Raw genomic sequence first — 23,191 nt, 5'->3', positions numbered from 1 at the left:
TTTTCCAATGTTCTCTCGACTCTGGATCAGTTCCTGTGGACTGGAGGGTAGCCAATGAAACCCCACTTTTTATGAAAGGAGGAAGAGAGAAAACGGGAAATTATAGACCAATTAGCCTTATATCCATAGTGGGGAAGATGCTTGAGATGATTATTAAAGATGTTATAGCAGTGCATTTGGAAAGCAGTAACAGGATCGGTCAATGTCAGCATGGATTTATGAAGGGGAAATCATGCTTGACTAATCTTCCGGAATTTTGTGAGGATGCAACAAGTAGAATGGATAAGGGAGAGCCAGTGGATGTGGTGTATCTGGACTTTTAAAAAGCCTTTGACAAGGTCCCACACAAGGAATTAGTGTGCAAAATTAGAGTGCATGGTATTGGGGGTAGGGTACTGACATGGGTATGGAACTAGTTGGAAGACAGGAAGCAAAGAGTAGAAATTAACGGGTTATTTTCAGAATGGCAGTCAGTGACTAGTGGGGTGCCACAAGGTTCAGTGCTACAATATATATTAACGATTTAGACGAGGGAATTAAATGTGACAACTCCAAGTTTGCAGGTGACACAAAGCTGGGTGGCAGTGTGAGGCTATGAGACGGGGGGGCGACTTGGATAGGTTGGGTGAGTGACAATAGGTGCAGGAATAGGCCATTTGGCCCTTCGAGCCAGCACCGCCATTCAATGTGATCATCCACAATCAGTACCCCATTCCTGCCTTCTCCCCATATCCCTTGACTCCGCTATCTTTAAGAGCTCTATCTAACTCTCCCTTGAAAGCATCCAGACTGCAGATGCATTGCAGATGCAGTATAATGTGGATAAATGTGAGGTTATCCAATTTGGTGGCAAGAACAGGAAGGCAGATTATTATCTGAATGGTGTCAGATTAGGAAAAGGGGAGGTGCAACGAGACCTGGGTGTGCTTGTATATCAGTCACTGAAAGTAAGCATAGTGTTCAAGAAGGAACTGCAGATGCTGGAAAATCGAAGGTACATAAAAATGCTGGAGAAACTCAGCGGGTGCACCGCTCCATAGATGCTGCTGCACCCGCTGAGTTTCTCCAGCATTTTTGTGTACCACTGAAAGTAAGCATGCAGGTACAGCAGTGAAGAAAGCTAATAGCATGTTGGCATTAATTGCGAGAGGATTTGCGTTTAGGAGCAAGAAGGTCCTAATGCAGTTGTACAGGGCCCTGGTGAGACTGCACCTGGAGTATTGTGTGCAATTTTGGTCTCCTAATTTGAGGAAGGACTTTATTGCTATTGAGGGAGTGTAGCATAGGTTCACCAAGTTAATTCCCGGGATGGCGGGACTGACATATGATGAAAGAATGGGTCGACTGGGCTGGTATTCACTGAAATTTAGAAATATGAGGGAATCTTATAGAAACATTTTAAAATGTTAAAGGATTGGACAGGCTAGATGCAGGAAAAATGTTCCCGATGTTGGCGGAGTCCAGAACCAGGGGTCACAGTTTAAGAATAAGGGGTAGGCCATTTAGGACTGAGATGAGGAAAAATGTCTTCACCAAGAGCGTTGTGAATCTGTGGAATTCTCTGCCACAGAAGGCAGTGGAGACCAATTCACTGGATGTTTTCAAGAGAGAGTTAGATTTAGCTCTTAGGGCTAAAGGAATCATGAGATATGGGGAAAAAGCAGGAACAGGGTACTGATGTTAGATGATCAACCATGATCATATTGAATGGTGATGCTGGCTCGAAGGGCCGAATGGCCTACTCCTGCACAAATTTTTCTGTTTCTAAATACCACGATTGCGCCTGCCTCCACTACTACCCTGTGACTGCATGGGTTTCCTCCAGGTCCTCCAACAAGTTAGATAGAGCTCTTAGAGGCTTTTGATTCTAAAATCGTCACACCTTGTGACTGGTGTTGCCCTCTGCATTTCCCTGGTTATGACGCAGCGAAGATTCGACCCACAATGACTCAAGATGATTTGGCGAATAGCTCGTGAGGAGACAGTCAATTAGCAAGCTGGCGATGACTTTTCCCATTTCAGACAGCAGAAATGTCTCTCATTGTATTTCAATTATACATTATTGTCACATGTACCCAGGTACAGTGATATGCCTTGTTTAGCAAACAACCCAGAAAAATCATACAGCAGACCACACTTAGGCAGTACACAAGAGTTGCCACATTTCTGGCACCGTTACATAAGTTCAATGAACAGTCGTATCCAATTCTATTCGCAGTCTTATCTGGAAGATGGTTACAACTACAGTCTCTGTGGTTCCCTAGCATTGCCTGCAGAAATTAATCTTCATCTTGCATCTGCTGCATGACAGAAGCAATTAAATAAATTCAAACAATTGAACAACAAAACATAGGTGCTGACACTTAGCTGGATCCCTTGCAATGATTCTCCTTCACTAAAATAAATGGTGGGGAACTTACTGTACTGGATGTAATCTGCCCCAAATTCTCAAGTCAATTCCCAGCTGCTGCCTGCAAGATCCATCCAATTAAATATAAACTGTTCAGGTAATTTGTTTCAGTAACATTCAATTATTCCAAAATCATACCTTGAAAGGTTGCGGAGCAAAAGCCTGCGGTTTCCAAAGTACACCGATCAAATTTCCTCCATGTGCATCATAGAAAAACAAAGCAAATTCCCCAAAGGCGCTCTGTAATACAGCAAACTATTGCAATTAATCAGGATTTACAAATATTCATATAGCGAAAGGCAAGAAATGCAATTGGATTTCAAGTTGGAATTATAGCAGAAAATTACAGGATCAGAATTAAATCGTGTAACCTAACGGCACTGAAATCCTCTGAGAACCAAACATTAACCCAAAATCATTACTCCAATTTTATGCACAAGATTCCACATTGCGCAACATTTTGAAGAGCTGATAATTTTGGTAAGGAAAGACACAAAATCATGGAGTAACTCAATTGGTCATTACTAGTAACCTAGTAATGAAATAGTAAATAAAATAGTACAGTAATTCTCAAATAGAAATACTCTTGAAAAGGCCAGATATGCAGCTGTAATCATGCTCCTTACAAAATCCCACTTGTAGCCTCATGAACGTAACATGCAAAGTGCAAGCTTCACAATGAAAAATAAACCAATTCCATCAACAGCTAACAACTTCTGACAAATGTGCATTTTAAATTGAAAGCATTCTATTTCTGTAACTAAAGTCCAATAATCCACAGAGATCTGACCTTATTGCTTTAGAGTCGGGAATTCAAATCCCACCAAAGATATTTAAATTCAGATAACTAAATTATATCTGGGATTAAAAGAAGGACTCAGTCAATGAAATCACAAAATCATAAGCCATCATAAAATGCCACCGGGTGTCATGGAGTTGAAACATATTATTCTGCTTATTCAAGACGTGTCATCTAATTTAATCTAATCTGCAGGTCGGATCGGTAGTAAAGAAGGCAAAACAATGCTAGCATTTATTTCAAGAGTGCTAGAATGCAAAACCAGGGATGTAATGCTGAGGCTCTGTGAGGCCGTATTTGGAGTATTGTGAGCAATTTTGGGCACTATATCTGAGGATGTACAGGCTCTGGAGAGGGTCCAGAGGAGGTTTACAAGAGTGATCCCAAGAATGAGTGGATCAACATATGATGAGCGTTTGACGGCACAGGGCCTGTACTCGCTTAAGTTTAGAGGATGAGCCGGGACCTCATTGAAACTTACTGTATAGTGAAAGGCCTAAGTGGAGAGGATGTTTCCACTTGTGGGAGAGTCTAGGACTAGAGGTTATAGCCTCAGAATTAAAGGATGCTCCTTTAAGAAGGAGATGAGGAGGAATTTATTTTGTCAGAGTCTGGTGAATCTGTGGAATTAAATGCCACAGAAGGCTGTGGAGGCCGACAATGGATATTTTAAAGGCAGAAATAGATAGATTCTAGATTAGTATGGGTGTCAGGGGTTATGGGGAGAAGGCAGGAGAATGGAGTTAGGAGGGAGAGATAGATCCGCCATGATTGAATGGCAGAATACACTTGATGGACCGAATGGCCAAATTATGCTCCTATCACATGACCTTAGGATCTCCCTAAGACATACAGTAACATTAGATTCTTTATTGTAAATTGATGTATCCCTCTTCCAAAAGCATTCCCAATATGATAGTTATGCATATTTTCAGACAGACTCTACACATTAGTGAGAATCATTCCTTCTATTAGCATCATTAATGTGAAGTACGCACCTTTAGCTCAAGGAGATAACGCTGTACTGGGTCATAGTCCACCACTGGTAGTTTTAAGAACTTCACTGCTGCATTACGTTTTAATGTCCCTCGGCAGTAGGCTACCTTTGGCTTATCAACTGCTTCGAGATACCTTGGAATATGTTTGGGGTTTAGGTGAATAACAACATCATAAATCTCCAGAGGAGGCCGGAATGCCATCTAATGCAGGAAAAATTAAGAAAATCTTTCATTTTTAAGATATTAATTCTCTTTTCACATCAATAAAAGCTTTTAAACCATCAGCACCATGTTTCTTTTGATAACCGACAGCGTCTTCCAGATTTCGAGTCCGAGTCAACTTGGTGGCCAGAATGTGATAATCCTTACAGTGCCCACAGAGGGGATCATGACAGAAGCCTCCTTGTGACGATCCCTGGAAGCGGCGACGCGATGCACTCTGTGACACGTCGGGCGACAATTCTGTCAACATGTTGGACGATGACAGAAGCCAAGAGTGAGCTATATCATATGACACACGAGTGAACGAAGCAAAGTGCCCACAGAAGCATTTGCAAACAACTGACTTCAGAAATGTTCTCCAATCGTGTTCTGGCAATTTTGGATGAAGTCCTCATTAGTTTAATGGCACTTGAATTTAAAAGATCTAATATAGCCTACTATTTATTGCCAAATAGTAGTGCAGCTGGTAGTTTGGTGGCCAGAATGTGATCATGCTTACAGAGTCCCACATAAGCATTTGCAAATAACTGACAAAAACAGTCAATCGGATTGTATTCCAATACCAAATATTTTAAAATCACCAAACCACAAAAACAAAAATCCAGTTGTTCTTTCTGTACTATCCACAAATTTGAGTTCTGGGGAAATCATAGGATTACTGCAGACAATTGTGTGTACTGACAATATACGATAATTGTTGACATCAAATGTGAATTAAGGCAGGATACATGAAGGGAATGTGGTGAGATATATTCTTACTGTGACATGTCGGAGCTTGACAGCCTTAACCCCAGCGTAGAACAGCCCCACCCGTACACTGATTACATTCGGTTGTCAAATTCAATTGATTCAACACACAGGATAACGTGCAGATGACGAATGATGCGTGGCAATAACACAATGCTCTCCAAATGTGTTCTAGAAATTTTGGGTGAAGTCCTCATTAGTTTAATGGCATTTCAATTTAAAAGATCTATTATAGCCGACTAATTATTGCCCAACAGTGGCATAGCCGGTAAAGCTGCTGTCTCACACAGTCAGAGACATAGAACAGTACAGCACAAGACCAGGCCATTTGGCCCACAATGTGTGTCAAACATGTTGCCAAGACCATCTCTCATCTCCCTGCACGTAATCCATATCCATACCCAGACCTGGGTTTGATCCTGACCTTGGGTGTTGTCTATGCGTAGCTTGCACTTTTTTCCTATGACCATGTGTGTTTCCTTTGGGTGTTGCGGTATCCGACTACATCCCAAATATGTGTGGATTTGTAGGTTAATTGGCCTCTGTAAATTTACCCCCAATGTGTAGAGAGTGGAAGAGAAAGTGGGATAACACACAACGTATGCAAATGGGCGGTTGATGGTCAGCGTGGATTCGGTGGACTGAAGGGCCTATTTCTACACTGTATCTCTAAACTAAACTTTCCATAATATATTGACCAGTAGGATGGCATGATTCTACTTTTGGTAGATCAACTTTGACAGGAAGTTAGAATAGTTCATGGCAAACAGCAACAAACAACTGCAGATGGAACCTGGAGCAAAAATAAGAGCTGCTGGAGAAGCTCAGCATCTGGGCTCGGTGAACGGTCTCGACCCAAAACATTGATTGCCATGTCCTTCCACGGATGTTGCCTAACCTCCAGAAACCATACTTTCCTTGCTAGCAAAAAGCACAAGATTTCTTAGAGTAAATTATACTATTTGTATGAAATTGTTGTTTTTTAGCAAAATCAATGATGCATTGCAGATTGGAGATGTTAAGGACATCCTTTATGTGGTGCGTGAAAGCTATTTTTGAAACGTGCTTCAAAACTGTATTGAAATTAATAGTTTTGGTAACTTAAAAGGCAATTCTTTAGCAGCTGGAATGCTGTTATTTGTGCGGGAAGGAAGCAATAAAGAAAATAAATTAAAATAAATTAAATAATCTTGTGATAATCTTGTGGTCTAAGACCATAACTCTGATAAAGGCGGACTATGGTATGCTTGGCCTATTGGTCGAGGCATTGAGTATAAGAGTCAAGAAGTCACGATGCAGATTGATAGAACTTTGTTGAGGCCGCATTTGGAGTATTGCGTGCAATACAGGAAGAACAAAGCGGCTTTGGAAAGTGTGCAGAGTTTTATCAGAATGATGGCCAGATTAGAGGATATTAGCTGCAAAAAGAGGGTGGACAATAATTTGCTTGAATGCAAGAGGTTGAGGGGAGACCTGCTGAAAGTATAAACGATTATTGCGTCGGTAGGGTAGACAATCAGAAACAATTCCCAGGATGGAAATATCAAATACTAGAGGGCATAGTTTTGTTAGAGGGCCAACATTTAAAGGAGATGTGTGGAGCAGATTTTAATTTTATATGGTGGGTGCCTGGAATGCGTCGCCAGGGACGGTGGATGAGTCAGATATGATAGTGGATGAAGACAGAAACACACCAGTTTTATGGCTTTATTTATCAGTGACCTCGGGTGAGGGAAATAAATGACAATGATTGATATATTTATATATGTACAGCACAAGATCGGGCCCTTTGGCCCACCATGCCTGCACAGACCATAGTGTTAATCTAACTTAACCCACTTTAAATTTAGCTTAGTTTTTAGTTTAGAGGTACAGCGCAGAAACAAGCCCTTCAGCCCACTGAGTCAGTGATCCCCGCACCTGCTTGCACACGGAGGAAGAAATGTATTTTACCGTCCGCCCCCCACCATTTTTCAATATTCTCAGACATTTTTTTCATCTGCACTTTCTCTGTCATTGTAAGACTATATTCTGCACTTTATTTTTCTCTTTGTGCTACCTGGTGGTACATGAATAGATTGAATGTACTGTATGATACGATTTGACCGGATTGTACACAAAAAAAGTTTTTTCACTGTGTCACACACTTAACAATAATAAACCAGTACACAATTTCAGAATAATAAAGTATGATTTCAGTGGACTTTTTCTTTTGAGAAGAAAATTAGAATGCAACGTAATTATTGCTGACAGGGAGATATTTTTCCAATGTTTAATAATTCAAGTCATTTCGAAGATTTGGCTCACATTATTAACGTAGTTTATATAGCAAGATAACAGAAGTGAATCATGTTTGCAATATCCAGACATTACCTTAAGATCATGGTTATCAGTGGGATCCAGAAGCTGACTTTCCAGTATTTGCAATGATTGGCTTGCTAGCTCTATCAATTGTTGGAGAATCTGAAAAGTTAATATTAATTATGGATTGCATTGATCAAAATCAATAAATCCCCAGTTTAACTTGCCCGGCCGTGCCTTGGGCAATTGGTCACATGCACTAGAGTGAACATTTAAATTAGGTTTACCAAAAATCAGTGGTTTAATAATAATAATAATACATTTTATTTATGGGCGCCTTTCAAGAGTCTCAAGGACACCTTACAAAAATTTAGCAAGTAGAGGAAAAACATGTAAGCGGAATGAAATAAATAGTAGAGACATGACTAGTACACAAATAAAGACAGAGTGTCTTATCAAGAGTGTTTCATTGTTATACAATGAAACGCTTACTTGCAGCAGCATAACAGAACAAGTAAACATAGTATACTGTAAATAATATAACAAAAAAGAAAAAAAACTGTGAACTCATCGTCTTTCAATCACAACCTCAAAAATCAAATTCTCAGCAAAACCACAAAACAATGGGGTGAAAACAGGTGTCAATGGTTATGAGGAGAAGGCAGGAAAATGCGATTAGGGGCTGAGATCAGCCATGATTGAATTGCGGAGTAGACTCGATGGGCAGAATTGCCTAATTCTACTTCTATAACTTGTGAACACAAAATTCTGCCCCCCTGCATATACTTGAGAACGTGCCAATATTTTCTTAAATTAACTCCCAGCATTTAGGTGCTCACATTTATTGCCCATCTCCATCCAAATGCTCAATTTTCAGTTTGGTAAAAGTAGGGCCTTTTTACCACATTGGTGCTTTGACCACTGAGTATTTCCAGCATTTTCTGATTTGGAGTTTTACAGAATTCACAAGGAAGGTGAGACACAAGGATATGAGATTTCCTTCCCTTCAGCACATTGGGTTTTCAACCATGTTAAAAGGTCACAGTTAACGCAACCAACATTATATTTTCACGCATATTTAAAAAAAATTAAATTGCTTTTAAGTCTTAAAATCTAACATGTTGGCTAGGACACAAAGTGCTACAGTAACTCAGCAGGTTTGGCAGCATCTCTGGAGAACATGGATAGGTGACATTTTGGGTCGAGACCCTTCTTCAAACTGACTGTAGTGGAGGAGATGAAAGCTGGAAAAGGGGAGAGGCAGGACAAAGCGTATCAGGTAGTCGGGGTGGGCAGGTAATGAAGACTTGGACTTGGTTGAGCACAGCGGGTGCTGAATCACCCATCAATTGCCTTTGTTTGTCAGGTCCTTGCCCTCAACTGTTGGCACTATAATTGTAACCCAAAGAGAAAGACTGCTCACCGGTGCTGACGGTCGCCTTTTGGTCCAGATTGAGGTTTTCCTCTCATTGGGGGTAGCGATAAACATAACAGGAAGCTGATTCCGTGCGACACTAAAGTTGTTCTTAATCTCAGCATATTCAGTATCTGTAATACATACCAAAGTTAGATAGTTTTTCCCCCAACACAGTATTCCTCACAAAGACAAGTCCAGTTTGTAAACAAACATATGGCAGGCAGACCAACTAATGGTGAAAGGCTTGGATAGAGTGGATGTGTAGAGGATGTTTCCACTAGTGGAAGCATCTAGGACTAGAGGTCGTAGCCTCAGAATTAAAGGACGTTCCTTTAAGAAGGAGATGAGGAGGACTTTCTATAGTTAGAGGGTGGTGAATCTGTGGAATTCTTTGCCACATAAGGTCATGTCCATGGATATTTTTAAGGCAGAGATAGATAGATTCTTGATTAGTACAGGTGTCAGAGGTTATGGGGAGAAGGCAGGAGAATGGGGTTAGGATGGCGGAGTAGACTTGATGGGCCGCATGGACTAATTCTGCTCCTATCAATTATTACTTTATGACCTAATGGACCAATTGTCTTTCTTGATAAAATTAAGCACAAGCTTCATCTAACAATACCCCTTGGGTTATAACTTTGTTGGCTTGATCATCTCCTTCCCTCAAAGGAGCATATATATTCTGTAGAGTGAAGAAATATCTAAAGATTATATATACTGTAATCAGAAGAAGAGTAGGGAAACAGATGGTACAGATAATGTCTTTTTTTAAACATTAGTGATTGGATTGCAGATAAGGCTATGGACTTTTTTTACAAATACTTTCATCTGTAACATTGCAACACCAAGGGAAGTATGCGACTGAACTGGAGTGGGTTCAGAGGAGATAGGACAAAATGCTGCTTGGGTGCAATGTTTCAGTTCTTCGGAGAGATAAGATCTAGACACAAGGAACTGCCAATGCTAGTTTCCAACAATAAAAGTGCTGAGTAATTTAATGGGTTGGCAGCATTTCTAAAGGACGTGGATATGTGATGTTTTGGGTGGGAGACTCTTCTCCAGACTCTGCAGTAAGCAGTAGAAAACTGGAAGGGAGGTGTGTAGATGATATGTGCATGTACCTTTAATATAGTTACCTCACCACTACTAACCACTCCCCATATCACAAGTATAATTACAACCTCCCCACCCACTGTTCTCTCTCTAGTTCCCGTGACAGACCACGTAGACCACAGACCAGAGAGAACTGGCTGGCAAACAGGAAGCAAAGAGTAGGAGTAAACGGGTCCTTTTCACAATGGCAGGCAGTGACTAGTGGGGTACCGCAAGGCTCAGTGCTGGGACCCCAGCTATTTACAATTTATATTAATGATCTGGATGAGGGAATTGAAGGCAACATCTCCAAGTTTGCGGATGACACTAAGCTGGGGGGCAATGTTAGCTGTGAGGAGGATGCTAGGAGACTGCAAGGTGACTTGGATAGGCTGGGTGAGTGGGCAAATGTTTGGCAGATGCAGTATAATGTGGATAAATGTGAGGTTATCCACTTTGGTGGCAAAAACAGGAAAGCAGACTATTATCTAAATGGTGGCCGATTAGGAAAAGGGGAGATGCAGCGAGACCTGGGTGTCATGGTACACCAGTCATTGAAAGTAGGCATGCAGGTGCAGCAGGCAGTGAAGAAAGCGAATGGTATGTTAGCTTTCATAGCAAAAGGATTTGAGTATAGGAGCAGGGAGGTTCTACTGCAGTTGTACAGGGTCTTGGTGAGACCACACCTGGAGTATTGCGTACAGTTTTGGTCTCCAAATCTGAGGAAGGACATTATAGCCATAGAGGGAGTGCAGAGAAGGTTCACCAGACTGATTCCTGGGATGTCAGGACTTTCATATGTAGAAAGACTGGATAGACTTGGCTTATACTCGCTAGAATTTAGGAGATTGAGAGGGGATCTTATAGAAACGTACAAAATTCTTATGGGGTTGGACAGGCTAGATGCAGGAAGATTGTTCCCGATGTTGGGGAAGTCCAGGACAAGGGTCACAGCTTAAGGATAAGGGGGAAATCCTTTAGGACCGAGATGAGAAGAAACTTTTTCACACAGAGAGTGGTGAATCTCTGGAATTCTCTGCCACAGAGGGTAGTTGAGGCCAGTTCATTGGCTATATTTAAGAGGGAGTTAGATGTGGCCCTTGTGGCTAGAGGGATCAGGGAGTATGGAGAGAAGGCAGGTACGGGATGCTGAGTTGGATGATCAGCCATGATCATATTGAATGGCGGTGCAGGCTCGAAGGGCCGAATGGCCTACTCCTGCACCTATTTTCTATGTATCTATGTATCTATGTACAGCTAGTGCTCATTGTAATGTTACAGTATGTTACAGTATGAATAAACGAAGTAAAGTTACAGTGTGTTGATGACACTTCTTTACAAGGTGGGGATAGGACGAAGCCGGACAACTGATACTTGGATACAGGCGAGAGGTTTTTTTTTTAAGACGACTTATGGGTGGGCAAAGACTAGAGAAAAATGGAGATTAAAGTGTAAAGATAAGGAGAAAAGAGAAGTGAAATGTAAAGCCAGAGGAAGGGATATAGGTGGAAGGGGACAGCTTACAACCCAGTGATATGAACATTGAATTCTCTCATTTTAGGTAACACCCTCCCCTTCTTTTACTCAATTTTTCCCTGTACTCCATCTGGGTACACACCCATTTTTCCAACTATCCTGCTCCCCTTTACCCTTCTCTTTATCCCCCTGTACCAAAAGACTATCAAAAGGCAGCCAATATCAAACTTATCAAAATAACAAATTTAGTCTAATATTCTTTAAGCAGCAGCTGATAGGAGCACTAAATTACTATACATTTCATTATGCCGAAAACCTGACTTTGCTTAATTAAGTGATAGATTACACAATTCTAATTAACCATTGCTGAACTCAAGTCTGGTCAACTCTTGTGTGAAAGATCCCATTTATCAATTCTTCTGCCGCATAAATAAATATTGGCTTCACTTCGATTTTTTACCAAATCTGGTCAGTTTAATCTGTAAAAGAAAGACTAATGATTGTAAAACAGCAAAATCATCAGTGTGTATAACATGAGACCTCACCTTTAATCTCGCCATTCAGATTCACAATCAGCGGGTTTATCTTCCAATCAAACGTTGATAGCAAATTCAGAAAGCGAAGGAAGCCAGTTTGTGGAGAGCTATTTAACCAAAGATGAAATATTTTTTAAAAATCAAAGCTCGAATATAATCAAAGTACGGATTGCTCTGAATTTAAAGAGCTAAAAATATAAAATAGGGCTAGTCTATATGGGTTATGAAACCTATTCACCCATTTCTACTTTAACTCTGCCTGACCCTTGTATTTCTCAATTCTTTAGTATTCAAAGATCTGTCAGTCTCTTTCCAGTATCTACCTAGTGTCAGAGTATGCTAGAAGAGAGAACATAACCAATTAATAACTTGGGCAAACAAATTCCTCTTCATCTCAGTCCTAAATATACAATCCCTTATCCTAAAACTATATCTTAAATTCCACTCTCTCCAGCCAAGGAATACACCCGCTTAGCATTTATCTCTTCACATTCTCCACAATGTTTGTGTTTCAGTAAAATCACATTTCAATCTTAACTCCAGAGAACAGACATCTAAGTGACCTCTCCTATTTATCCCAGTAGATCACCCTTGAATTTCTCAAACATAATTAATGACAAATATAATTAAATAACACATTGCAGAATCACATCAATTTTCAACAGCAAAAGGCAAAAGGGTCTTTGACAGATTGAAACAAGGAAAAAACTGACAAATAGATAGTGCGAGTGAATCCACTCACTACACAAAGGTGGACCATGCAGAAATTAAATTGCAAAACAATATTCCGGCTGTAGACCCTACGAATAAAAGTGAGTTCTTACGCGAGTGGTGAATAAGGTGCAGGCTGGGTGAAGAGGTAGGCTGCAAGAAGATCAATACACTCCTCACCAACTTCGGCACTGAGTAACTGAGCACTGATCCAGCGCTTTGCAAGTCGGCATGTTCCACTGTATGCAGAATGTTGCTGTTGAAGCCTGAGGAGAAGAGATTTAGATCAGAATTTCAAGAGTTGAACAGGCAATGGACAATAGATAATAGGTGCAGGAGTAGGCCATTCAAGCCATTCGAGCCAGCACCGCCATTCAATATGATCATGGCTGATCATCCACAATCAGTACCCCGTTCCTGCCTTCTCCCCATATCCATTGACTCCGTTATCTTTAAGAGTATCTAACTCTCTCTTGAAAGCATCCAGAGAACCTGCCTCCACTACCTTGTGAGGCAGAGAATTCCACAGGTTCACAATCCTCCAGGTGAAAACCTTTTTCCTCATCTCCGTTCTAAATGGCTTACCCCTTATTCTTAAACTGTGGTCCTAGTTCTGGACTCCCCCAACATCGGGAACATGTTTCCTGCCCCTAGCGTGTCCAAACCCTAAATAATCTTGTATGTTTTAATAAGATTCCCTCTCATCCTTCTAACTTCCAGTGTATACAAGCCGTCGCTCCATTATGACAGTCCCGCCATCCCGGGAATTAATCTTGTGAACCTACGCTGCACTCCCTCAATAGCAAGAATGGCCTTCCTCAAATTTGGAGACGAAAACTGCACACAATACTCCAGGTGTGGTCTCACCAGGGTCCAGTACAACTGCAGAAGGACCTCTTTGCTCCTATACTCAACTCCTCTTGTTATGAAGGCCAACATGCCATTAGCTTTCTTCACTGACTGCTGTACCTGCATGCTTACTTTCAGTGACTGATGGACAAGGACATCCAGATCGCGTTGTACTTCCCCTTTTCCTAATTTGACACTATTCAGATAATATCCTATTCTAGCCACCAAAGTCCCCTTTTCTCAACTGTAACACTGACACTTCCAATTTTCCCTTCTCCCTCTCAAATTGTAGATTAAAATTTACCATATTATGGTCACTACCTCCTAATGGCTCCTTTACCTTCAGTTCCCTTATCAAATCCGGTTCATTACACAAACACTAAATCCAGAATTGCCTTCTCCCTGGTAGGCTCCAGTACAAGCTGCTCTAAGAATCCATCACGGAGGCACTCCACAAACTCCCTTTCTTGTGGTCCAGTACCAACCTTATTTTCCCAGTCTACCTGGATGTTGAAATCTCCCATAACCACCGTAACATTACTTTTACTACATGCCAATTTTAACTCTTGATTCAACTTGCACCCTATATCCAGGCTACTGTTTGGGGGCCTGTAGATAACACCCATTAGGGCATTTTTACCCTTACAATTCCTTAGTTCTATCCATACTGACTCTACATCTCCTGATTCTATGTCACCCCTCGCAAGGGACTGAATTTAATTCCTCATCAACAGAGGTACCCTACCCCCTCTGCCCACTTGTCTGTCTTTTCGATAGGATGTATACCCTTGAATATTCAGTTCCCAGCCCTGGTCCTCCTGCAGCCATGTCTCTGTAATTCCCACAACATCATACTTGCCAATTTCTAACTGACCCTCAAGCTCATCCACTTTATTTCTTATACTTTGCGCATTCATATACAACACTTTAACTTCGGTATTCACCTTCCCTCTCACACTGGTTACTATTGACCCTGACCTTACTCTCTTAGAAACATAGAAACATCTTATCCCTTCTCGAACTTTCCTTCTCATTAATTTGGGAGTCTTTTGTAACTTTTCCTGGACTCACTTCCCCTTTAACTCCATCTTTATACTCCCAATTTGTCAACCCCTTCCCCCCACTATTTAGTTTAAACCCACACGTGTAGCACTAGCAAACCTGCTTGCCAGAATGTCGGTCCCCCTCCAGTTAAGGTGTAACCCGTCCCTTTTGTACAGGTCACCCCTACCCCAGATGAGATCCCAGTGGTCTATAAATCTAAATCCCTGCTCCCTGCACCAGCCCCCCCAGCCACATGTTCAGATCCCCTTTCTCCCTGTTCCTGCCCCACCAGCACGAGGTACAGGAAGCAATCCAGAACCATGCAAGAACCACCTAGAAATCCTGCTTTTCAGTCTTCTTCCTAACTCTCTGAACTCATGTCGCAGAACCTCCTTCCTCTTCTTCCCAATGTCGTTTGTGCCCACATGCACAACTACTGCTGGTTGTTCACCTTCCCTCTCGAGGATGTTCTGAAGTCGGTGCAGAAATCTTGAACCCTGGCATCAGGGAGGCGACAAACCACCCTCGAGTCTCGCCTGAAGCCACAGAATGTCCTGTCCGCACCTGGGACAATGGAGTCAACCACCACTATGGCCCTGCCTGACGTTGGTCTCGCCGGTCGAGTCTCATCACTGGGATTGGAGCCACCGACGTGTCCGCCACTCGGTCTGGAAGCGTCGTCTGCTCCCATGAGGGTGTACCTGTTTCCATTTGGCACAGCCACCTGCACTACACGGTTACTCCCTTTCTCACAGTCACCCACCGTCACTCTTCCTGTATCCTTGGCGTGACAACCTCACTGTAGGTCCTGTCCAGGAAACTTGTTTTCCCGGATGGCCCTGAGGTCATCCAGCTGCTGCTCCAGTTCCCAAACACCTTCATTCAGGAGCTGCAGCTGGACACAATTTCTGTCAGAAGCACCAGCGGTGTCCCCGACTTCCCACATCCTGCAGGAAACACACTGTACCAATTTGCCTGCCACAGTGGACAAAAATCACAAATTTCGATCAAATGTAGCCTCCTTGCCAAAGGCTCACACTTTACTCACCAAGGCAGCTCCCAACAAGGCCACTCTGCTACAGCTGCACTTCTTTATCTGTTACCTGATCAACTATTTTAGTCAAGGTTTTTTAATATAGGATACTAGATAAAAATAACTTTTTCAAATCAACAACCTACAGATGACTTACACATGAAAATAGCAAGAGTAGACCTTTTAAGCTTGTCCCACATGATCAAGCATGGTGGTTGGAAAGGTGAAAAAGACTTGTGTCAGACACGGAGTGTCACACAGCAGAGAGCATGGAAAAGTCCAGAAAGTGTAGAAGTTACAATATACCTCAAAACCATTGCCAAATAACAAAAAAAAACAAGAATTTTTTATAAAATGTAGAATAAAAGATGTGTTGGAAGGAACTGCAGATGCTGGTTTAAACCGAAGAAAGACAAAAAATGCTGGAGTAACACAGCAGGGCAGGCAGCATCTCTGGAGAGAAGGAATGGGTGACGTTTCAGGTTGAGACCCTTCTTCATACTGAGATCGGGGGAAAAACATTAATTTGTAGCTCCTAAAAATACTTTATTCTGGAATATCCTGCTGGAAAAAGACTTTGTTATTGCAAGTCTGAAAATCTCAAGCCCCTAACACCATTTTGCCCCTCCCATAAACAAAATTGTTTTTATAATGTTATTTTCTGTAGCGTGAGATTTCTTAGGAATGCAATCATCACATTATCACAGATTGTGCCTGTAATTTGGTCTGGAAAGTGTTGGACATGATGTTAGGCAGCAGATTAAGCAATCTGAGCAGTTGGATCACCTGACATTGAGAAACTTACCACTGGCATGACAACAGCAACATCAAAATAGCTTCCAATAACCTTTGCTGAACTAGGGGGGAGATAATGAAACTTCCCTTTGATATTGTATGGTACTTGAAGGAAAGGAACTTTAATATCTTTTGGAAGCCATATTTCGCTTGGGCAGTTCACACTTCAGCGATATGAATATTCACTTCTCTAACTTCAAGTCACCCTTGCTTTCCCTCTCTCTACATCCCTTCCCCCTTCCCAGTTCTCTGACCAATCTGACTGTCCTTGATTATATCTTATATGTTTGCTTTGTTGTTACCTTCTCCTAGCTAACAATGATCTATTCTACATTTTCCTTGATCTCCATCCCCTCTGTCTCATTTTCACACCTTACACTTGCTTATCTCGGTATCTCCTTTTCCCCCGACTCAGTCTGAAGAAGGGTCTCGACCCGAAACGTCACCCCAATCCTTCTATCCGGAGATGCTGCCTGTCCTACTGAGTTACTCCAGTATTTTGTGTCTATCTTCAGTTTAAACCAGCATCTGCAGTTCATTCCTACACACCGTACCATACATGATTATAAACAAGCCAGACACAAGTACTAAAGGTAGGACAAAAGAAAAAGACCCGGGTGCAGAATATTATGTTGCGGCATTATAGTATTACAGCTACAGAGAAAGCACAGATCAAACAAAGTGCAAGGGTTGTTTCAATAATCTGATAACAGCAGAGAAGAAACTGTTCCTGAATCAGGTGGTACGTGCTTTCAAGCAGTTGTACCTTCTGTCTACAGGAGTGGGGAGAAAAGGATATTACCAGAGTGTATGTGGTCCTTGATTACGTTAGCTGCTTTCCTGGGGCAGCCTGAAGTGTAGTGGGGAAGGTGGAGTTAATTGGGGAGATGGAGTCCATTGGGAAGAGAGAAGCTGTTTTTTCATGATGGACTGGGCTACATCCACATCTCTCTGCAATGTCTTATGGTGTTGGGTTGACCTGCTGTCAAACCAAGTGAAGCATCCCAATATAGGGTGCATTTCTTCAGTACATCTGTAGAACTCTTTTACAAATGTCTCCACAAAAAAAGTATGGTGTCAATGTTGTAGTTAAAGCAAAGTAGTGTATCATATTGCATTGAATAAACATAGCAAAAAAGGTAGTGTTAAGGAACTTATTATCTTGGAAATGGATAAATTAGCAACACCAGATTAAATAAATCACAGGAGCCAAACACAGAATCACTGAGTTGAAACATTCAGTCTATTCAAGCAAAAGTAGCTGTGCCAGAGGACTGCTAATGTTATACTATTGATTAGGATGCAGTGATAACTCAATTATAACAGCAGCAGAGTACATTATCAAAATCCATTGTAAGGGACAATAACTTAATGGATTTATTAACTGATGATAACTAACTTGCTTGAGTTTTTCATTTGAAAGAAGTCACAAGGATGGTCTTTTGAAGAAGTCTCACCCGTCTTCCTCCCCAATCGACTCCACAGCACTTCACCCTGCCTCAGGAAAGGGGGCTAACATAATCAAGGACCACTCACACTCCGATCATTCCCTCTGCTCCCCACTCACGTGGGCAGAAGATACAACAGCTTGAAAGCATGTTCCACCAAATTCAGGAACAGCTTCTTCTCTGCTGTTATCAGACTATTGAAACCACTTCATTGCTGGTGGATTTTATCAAGCCTTTTGACAACATCTTTTGTCAGACAAAGGCTAAAAGCCCATGAGATCCAAAGGAGTGTAGGAATGGCATCATAAGATCTGAGGCAAGAAGCAATGTTTGAGTCACTGGAAGGCAGTGGTGTTCCACAGGACTGTACTTGGTTCCCTGCATTTGAAGAAGCATTTGAAGAAGGGTCTCGACCTGAAACGTCATCCATTCCTTCTCTCCAGAGATGCTGCCTGTCCCGCAGAGTTACTCCAGCATTTTGAGTCTATCTTCAGTGTAAACCAGCATCTGCAGTTCCTTCCTACACATTTCCCTGCTTTAGAAACATGCATGAATAATTTGGACCTAAATGCATGGGATAAGATAAAGAACTTGGCGGATGATACCAAACTGATCATACGGTTGGCAGTGCAGAGGAAAGCATGATGTGAAAGAACTGAGGGCTTAGAATAATTTGCAAATCCTACAGCAAAATTAATAGGGTGTTAAAGGAAATATGGGATACCTTCCCTTAGTCAAAATATACATTGTAAGGGAAGGGAGGTTATGCTACTTAGGTAAGAACATGAGTACTATTTATAGTTCTGGTCACTGCATTCCAGAAAAGATGTGATGGCAGTGGAGATGATGCCAAGGAGGTGTACAAAAGGTCTGAAGAAGGATCACAACCCATATATCACCCATCCATATTCTCCAAGGGTGCTGCATGACCCTGGAGAATCATGGGTTACTCCAGCACATTGTGTCTTTTGATTTGTAAACCAGCTGATGGTTCCTTGTTTTATGCAGTCTGTACAAAAACATTGCTGGGGCGGCAAAATTCCAGCACAAGTAAAAGACTGCACGAAAACCATATGGACTTCTCATAAAATAAATTACATCAGCGCTTAAAAAAACAGGAGCAGGAGTAGGCTAATCAGACACTCAAGCCTATTCCACCATTCAGTAAGATTGCAGATGCACCAATTTTCACCACATCAATTTCCTACTTCCTGCCCATATTCCTCAACTCTGCCTCCAAGGCGTCAAAAATGAAAAATCTTATCTAAAATGCAAATTAACTTCAAGATAAATAAATTATGCCCAGCAATGAATCACGTGTAATACTCGAGCAGAACTTTAATTACCCATGCAATGTGCTCGTTAGGTAAGGCAGATAAACAGTTTCCCATTCTAACTGCACGGAGTCTTCAGTATCCCGATATTTCAGCATTCCATCTGGTGTCTGCATTTCCTTCAGAATCTGAGGTTCTCTATGATATGCAACTTGAATTCGAAAAACAAAACCGTCCTGGGAGAATCAGAGAGAACTTTAAACATCTTGTGAAAGGAAATTATCACAAATTAAATTTTCAAAGATAGTTAACATACATCAAATACACCACTACACATTTTGTCTCACATATATGTATTTAAAATTAGCTTTAGCTATGTTTCCGAGTAGAAGTGATTACAGATGGTATAATTTACATTATTTATACAACTATTTAACATTCAACAACACACAACTATTTTGATTTAGATTTATTATTCCCACATGTACAGGTTTTACTTGTGTTTGCATGTATCCAATCATATCAAATAATATTATACATGAATACAATCAAGCCAAATACAAGGTTTGGTTTGATAACCCAAATGCCCAGGAAGGAAGAAGGCAGCAGAAAGTGGTGGCAGCTGTGCCAATGTACCACCCCCAACTCAAAAGCCTCGTACAAGCTTAAAAGCCTCCATAATTTTGTTTTCTAGCATTTATTAGCAACATCGTTTTGTTTAGATATATTAACATTGTGATGCCAATACTTGAAACAAATTTGACTCATGTCTATAACATCTGTAATTTAACACACCTTATACACATCTACGTAAGTGGCCGAGGGTTGGCATGTCAGTTCATGCTGTTGGTCCAGGAGATGTCCCAGTCGAATGTGAAACGCCGCTTTGATACGTTGAATAGCGTCTTTATTCTGAGGCCATTTCCCACTTCCTTCCATGTGACAGATCACTAATGACAAAATAAAATGTTGCACATTATTACAAAACTCAAAGTCAACTCACCACTGCAGCAGTGCCTGCAAGAAAACCACTTTGGGTAATCATTAATGGCAATACACCAAGGAAAAAAGACGCAGAACATGGATTATTTGGCCATCAACAAAAAAACTTGCAGTGGCCAGGAGACAGTCCGCAATGGTTTAATGATCCCAATGGCATGATCTCCATGTTTTTTGCCCTGGATGATTCTGCCATGAATTCAATAGAGTAAGTGCCCGTAGCACTGCATCCAGAACTCCAGCGCACAGCTTCAGTGATGCTGTTTAATGTTCTTAGGATTTCTCAGTAGTTATTTTCTGATATTTTATATTACTAGACTGCCCTATGTGAAGTAGCAATAATCAAGACCAATGTCAAAGGGATAATCGGTCTGACATCCTGCTGGAAATTCTCACTGATCTCTCAGCCACACAACCCTCTTCACCTAATCACCAAGTTCTATGTTTAACTCAATAACTTTGTATAAAGTATAATGTTGTAGCTCTATAAGACTTTGGTTGGGCCGCATTTGGAGTAATACGTACAGTTCTGGCCGCTTCAAGTTTGTAGATGATACCACTGTAGTGGGCCGTATCACGAACAATGAGACGGAGTACAAGAAAGAGATTGGAACTTAGTGACTTGGTAACAGGAGAATAACCCCTTCCTCAATATCAGCAAGATGAAGGAGTTATTGACATGGGGAAATGGTGTAGAGTTTCAGGTTATTTGACGTTAATATTTCCAACAATCAGTCGTGGACTGACCACATTCAAGAAGACACACCAACACCTCTATTTCCTGAGGAGACAAAGGAAATTCGGCACATCTACAGTGACTTTCCAACAGCTGCACCATAGACAACATACTGTTTGTTTGCATCACTGCATTGTTTGGGAAGGAAGATAAAGAACTTCACAAGATGGTGTCAAGACAACCATCTCTCCCTCCATCTACACTTCGTGCTGCCTCTGAAAAGCAGCCAACTTAATCAAAGACTTGCCCCATCCTGGTCATTCCTCCTTCTCCCTGTTCCTGTCTGGCTGAAGGTACAGAGGCCAGAAAGAGTGCCTGACTAGACTCAGGGACAGCTTCTTCTCCTCTGTTATCAGATTTCTAAATGGTCCTTCCATCAGCTAGGGTACTGTCTGAATCTGCAATGAGGGCATTGGACTTTGTCTACGGACCTGATGCGCTACAATGCTGAGATCTCCAATCTGTTTGGATAGCATGTAAAATAAAGCTTTTTGCTGCACCTTGGTACATGTGACAATATTAAATCTAAACCTAAACCATTACAGGATGGATGTGGAGGCTTTGGAGAGGATGAAGAGAGTCCAGAATGCTGCCTGGATTTGAGGTTATTAGCTATATGAAGAGGATAGACAAACGGGTTATTTTCTGTGGAACATCAGATGTTGAGGGGAAATCGGATGAAGCTATATAAACTTATGAGAGGCATAGTCGTAGGGTGGACAATCCTTTTTCCCCCCAGGGTGGAAACATCCAAGACGAGGGGCATGGCTTTATGATGAGAGGGACATGGTTTAAAGGAGATGTGAGAGCAAGTGTTTTTGATTTAAACGCAGAGTAGTGAGTTCCTGGCATGTGCTGCCAGAGGTGGTGCTGGAGGCAATTACAATAATGCCATTTAAGAGGGAATGGAGAGATATGGATCACGTGCAAGCAGAAGAGATTAGTTTGACTTGGTATCATGTTTGGATTAGAAATTAGATATATAGGCAATAGATGCAGGAGTAGGCCATTCGGCCCTTCGAACCAGCACATTCAATGTGATCATGGCTGATCATCCACAATCAGTACCCCATTCCTGCATTCTCCCCACATCCCTCGACTCCGTTATCTTTAAGAGTTCTATCTAACTCTCTCTTGAAAGAAAATTGGCCTCCACTGCCTTCTGAGGCAGAGAATTCCACAGATTCACAACCCTCTGTGACAAAACGTTTTTCCTCATCTCCGTTCTAAATGGCTTACCCCTTATTCTTAAACTGTGGCCCCTGGTTCTGGACACCCCCAACATCGGGAACATGTTTTTTCTGCCTATAGCATTTCCAAACCCTTAATAGTCTTATATGTTTCAATAAGATCCTTCTAAATTTTAGAGTATACAAGCCCAGTCGCTCCATTCTATCAACATATGACAGTTCTGTCATCCTAGGAATTAACCTTGTGAACCTCTAATGCACTCCCTCAATAGCAAGAATGTTCTTCTTCAAATTGCAGTGGAAAGGCCTGTTTCTGTGCTTTACTGTTCTATGTTCTATTTCCAGCATTTTTAATTTTTATTGCATCATGAAAGATGATTGTTGAAGATTACAGAGAGTCAACTATTCCACACTTCTTTACCTTTTAACGCTGGTAAATATACAGGGCATGGTTTGTCCTCGGAAGGAAGCAAGCATTTATTCTCCTTATCCCTCTTATAATAGGAATAATCTGGTTTCACTGGTTCCGGCGGGAACACCTGTAAGATATGAAAATGACAATTTCAAAAGTACAAAATCTTATGAAGTCACACACATGCTTAACTTTCACTGTGCCTCAGATGCCAGTTAAGGCTAAAGAAAATGCTGCGCATATATCATTCCAAGAAATGGAATTAATCTGTTGAGAACAATTGTTTGTGTCATTTCTCATTTCCTTCCAACCACCCCCGCCCACTAATCATCCTCCCACCCCCGCGGTCTCACACGCAGGTACACTTGTGGTGAAGGCAACACAAAAGGTGTCTTGCCAATTAGAAATAAATGTGAACACAGGAATAACTTGCATTCACACAGCATCTAAATATAGTAAAATCAATGTAAGATGCTTGATAAAAGCACTAACAACAGCATTTGACATCAAACTTCAGCGCAATACCATGCCTCAGTGAAAGAGGGGGAATTCCAGAGCTTAGGACCAAGGCAGCTATGGGGATGGCCAAGAGGCCAAGATGGGAAATATGTCAGCAACGTAGGCTTGGATAAGTTCCAGTGGGAGAAAGAAAGTGAGGCCAAGATCTGAAAACAAGTTTAATTATTTTAGAAATAGGTATTT

At 41.4% G+C, this 23,191-nt stretch overlaps 1 protein-coding gene across 1 annotated transcript in view; it reads right to left on the bottom strand.

Moving 5' to 3' along the window:
• nol6 (nucleolar protein 6) overlaps nt 1–23,191 on the bottom strand; it is an 88,951-nt gene that overhangs the window by 2,670 nt on the left and 63,090 nt on the right. Inside the window, exons 17-25 of the mRNA XM_033032152.1 lie at nt 22,499–22,616; nt 19,948–20,102; nt 19,225–19,388; nt 12,823–12,975; nt 12,008–12,105; nt 8,901–9,025; nt 7,550–7,639; nt 4,208–4,408; nt 2,549–2,650 (exon numbers count right to left, since the gene is read on the bottom strand). Coding sequence (XP_032888043.1) covers nt 2,549–2,650; nt 4,208–4,408; nt 7,550–7,639; nt 8,901–9,025; nt 12,008–12,105; nt 12,823–12,975; nt 19,225–19,388; nt 19,948–20,102; nt 22,499–22,616 — 1,206 coding nt within the window. The remainder of the gene's footprint in view (nt 1–2,548; nt 2,651–4,207; nt 4,409–7,549; nt 7,640–8,900; nt 9,026–12,007; nt 12,106–12,822; nt 12,976–19,224; nt 19,389–19,947; nt 20,103–22,498; nt 22,617–23,191) is intronic.

This window comes from Amblyraja radiata, chromosome 1 (genome assembly GCF_010909765.2).
Source record: "Amblyraja radiata isolate CabotCenter1 chromosome 1, sAmbRad1.1.pri, whole genome shotgun sequence".
NCBI lineage: Eukaryota > Metazoa > Chordata > Chondrichthyes > Rajiformes > Rajidae > Amblyraja > Amblyraja radiata.
The sequence above is the reverse complement of the archived record's forward strand: the minus strand, read 5'-3'. Positions and strand labels throughout refer to the sequence as shown.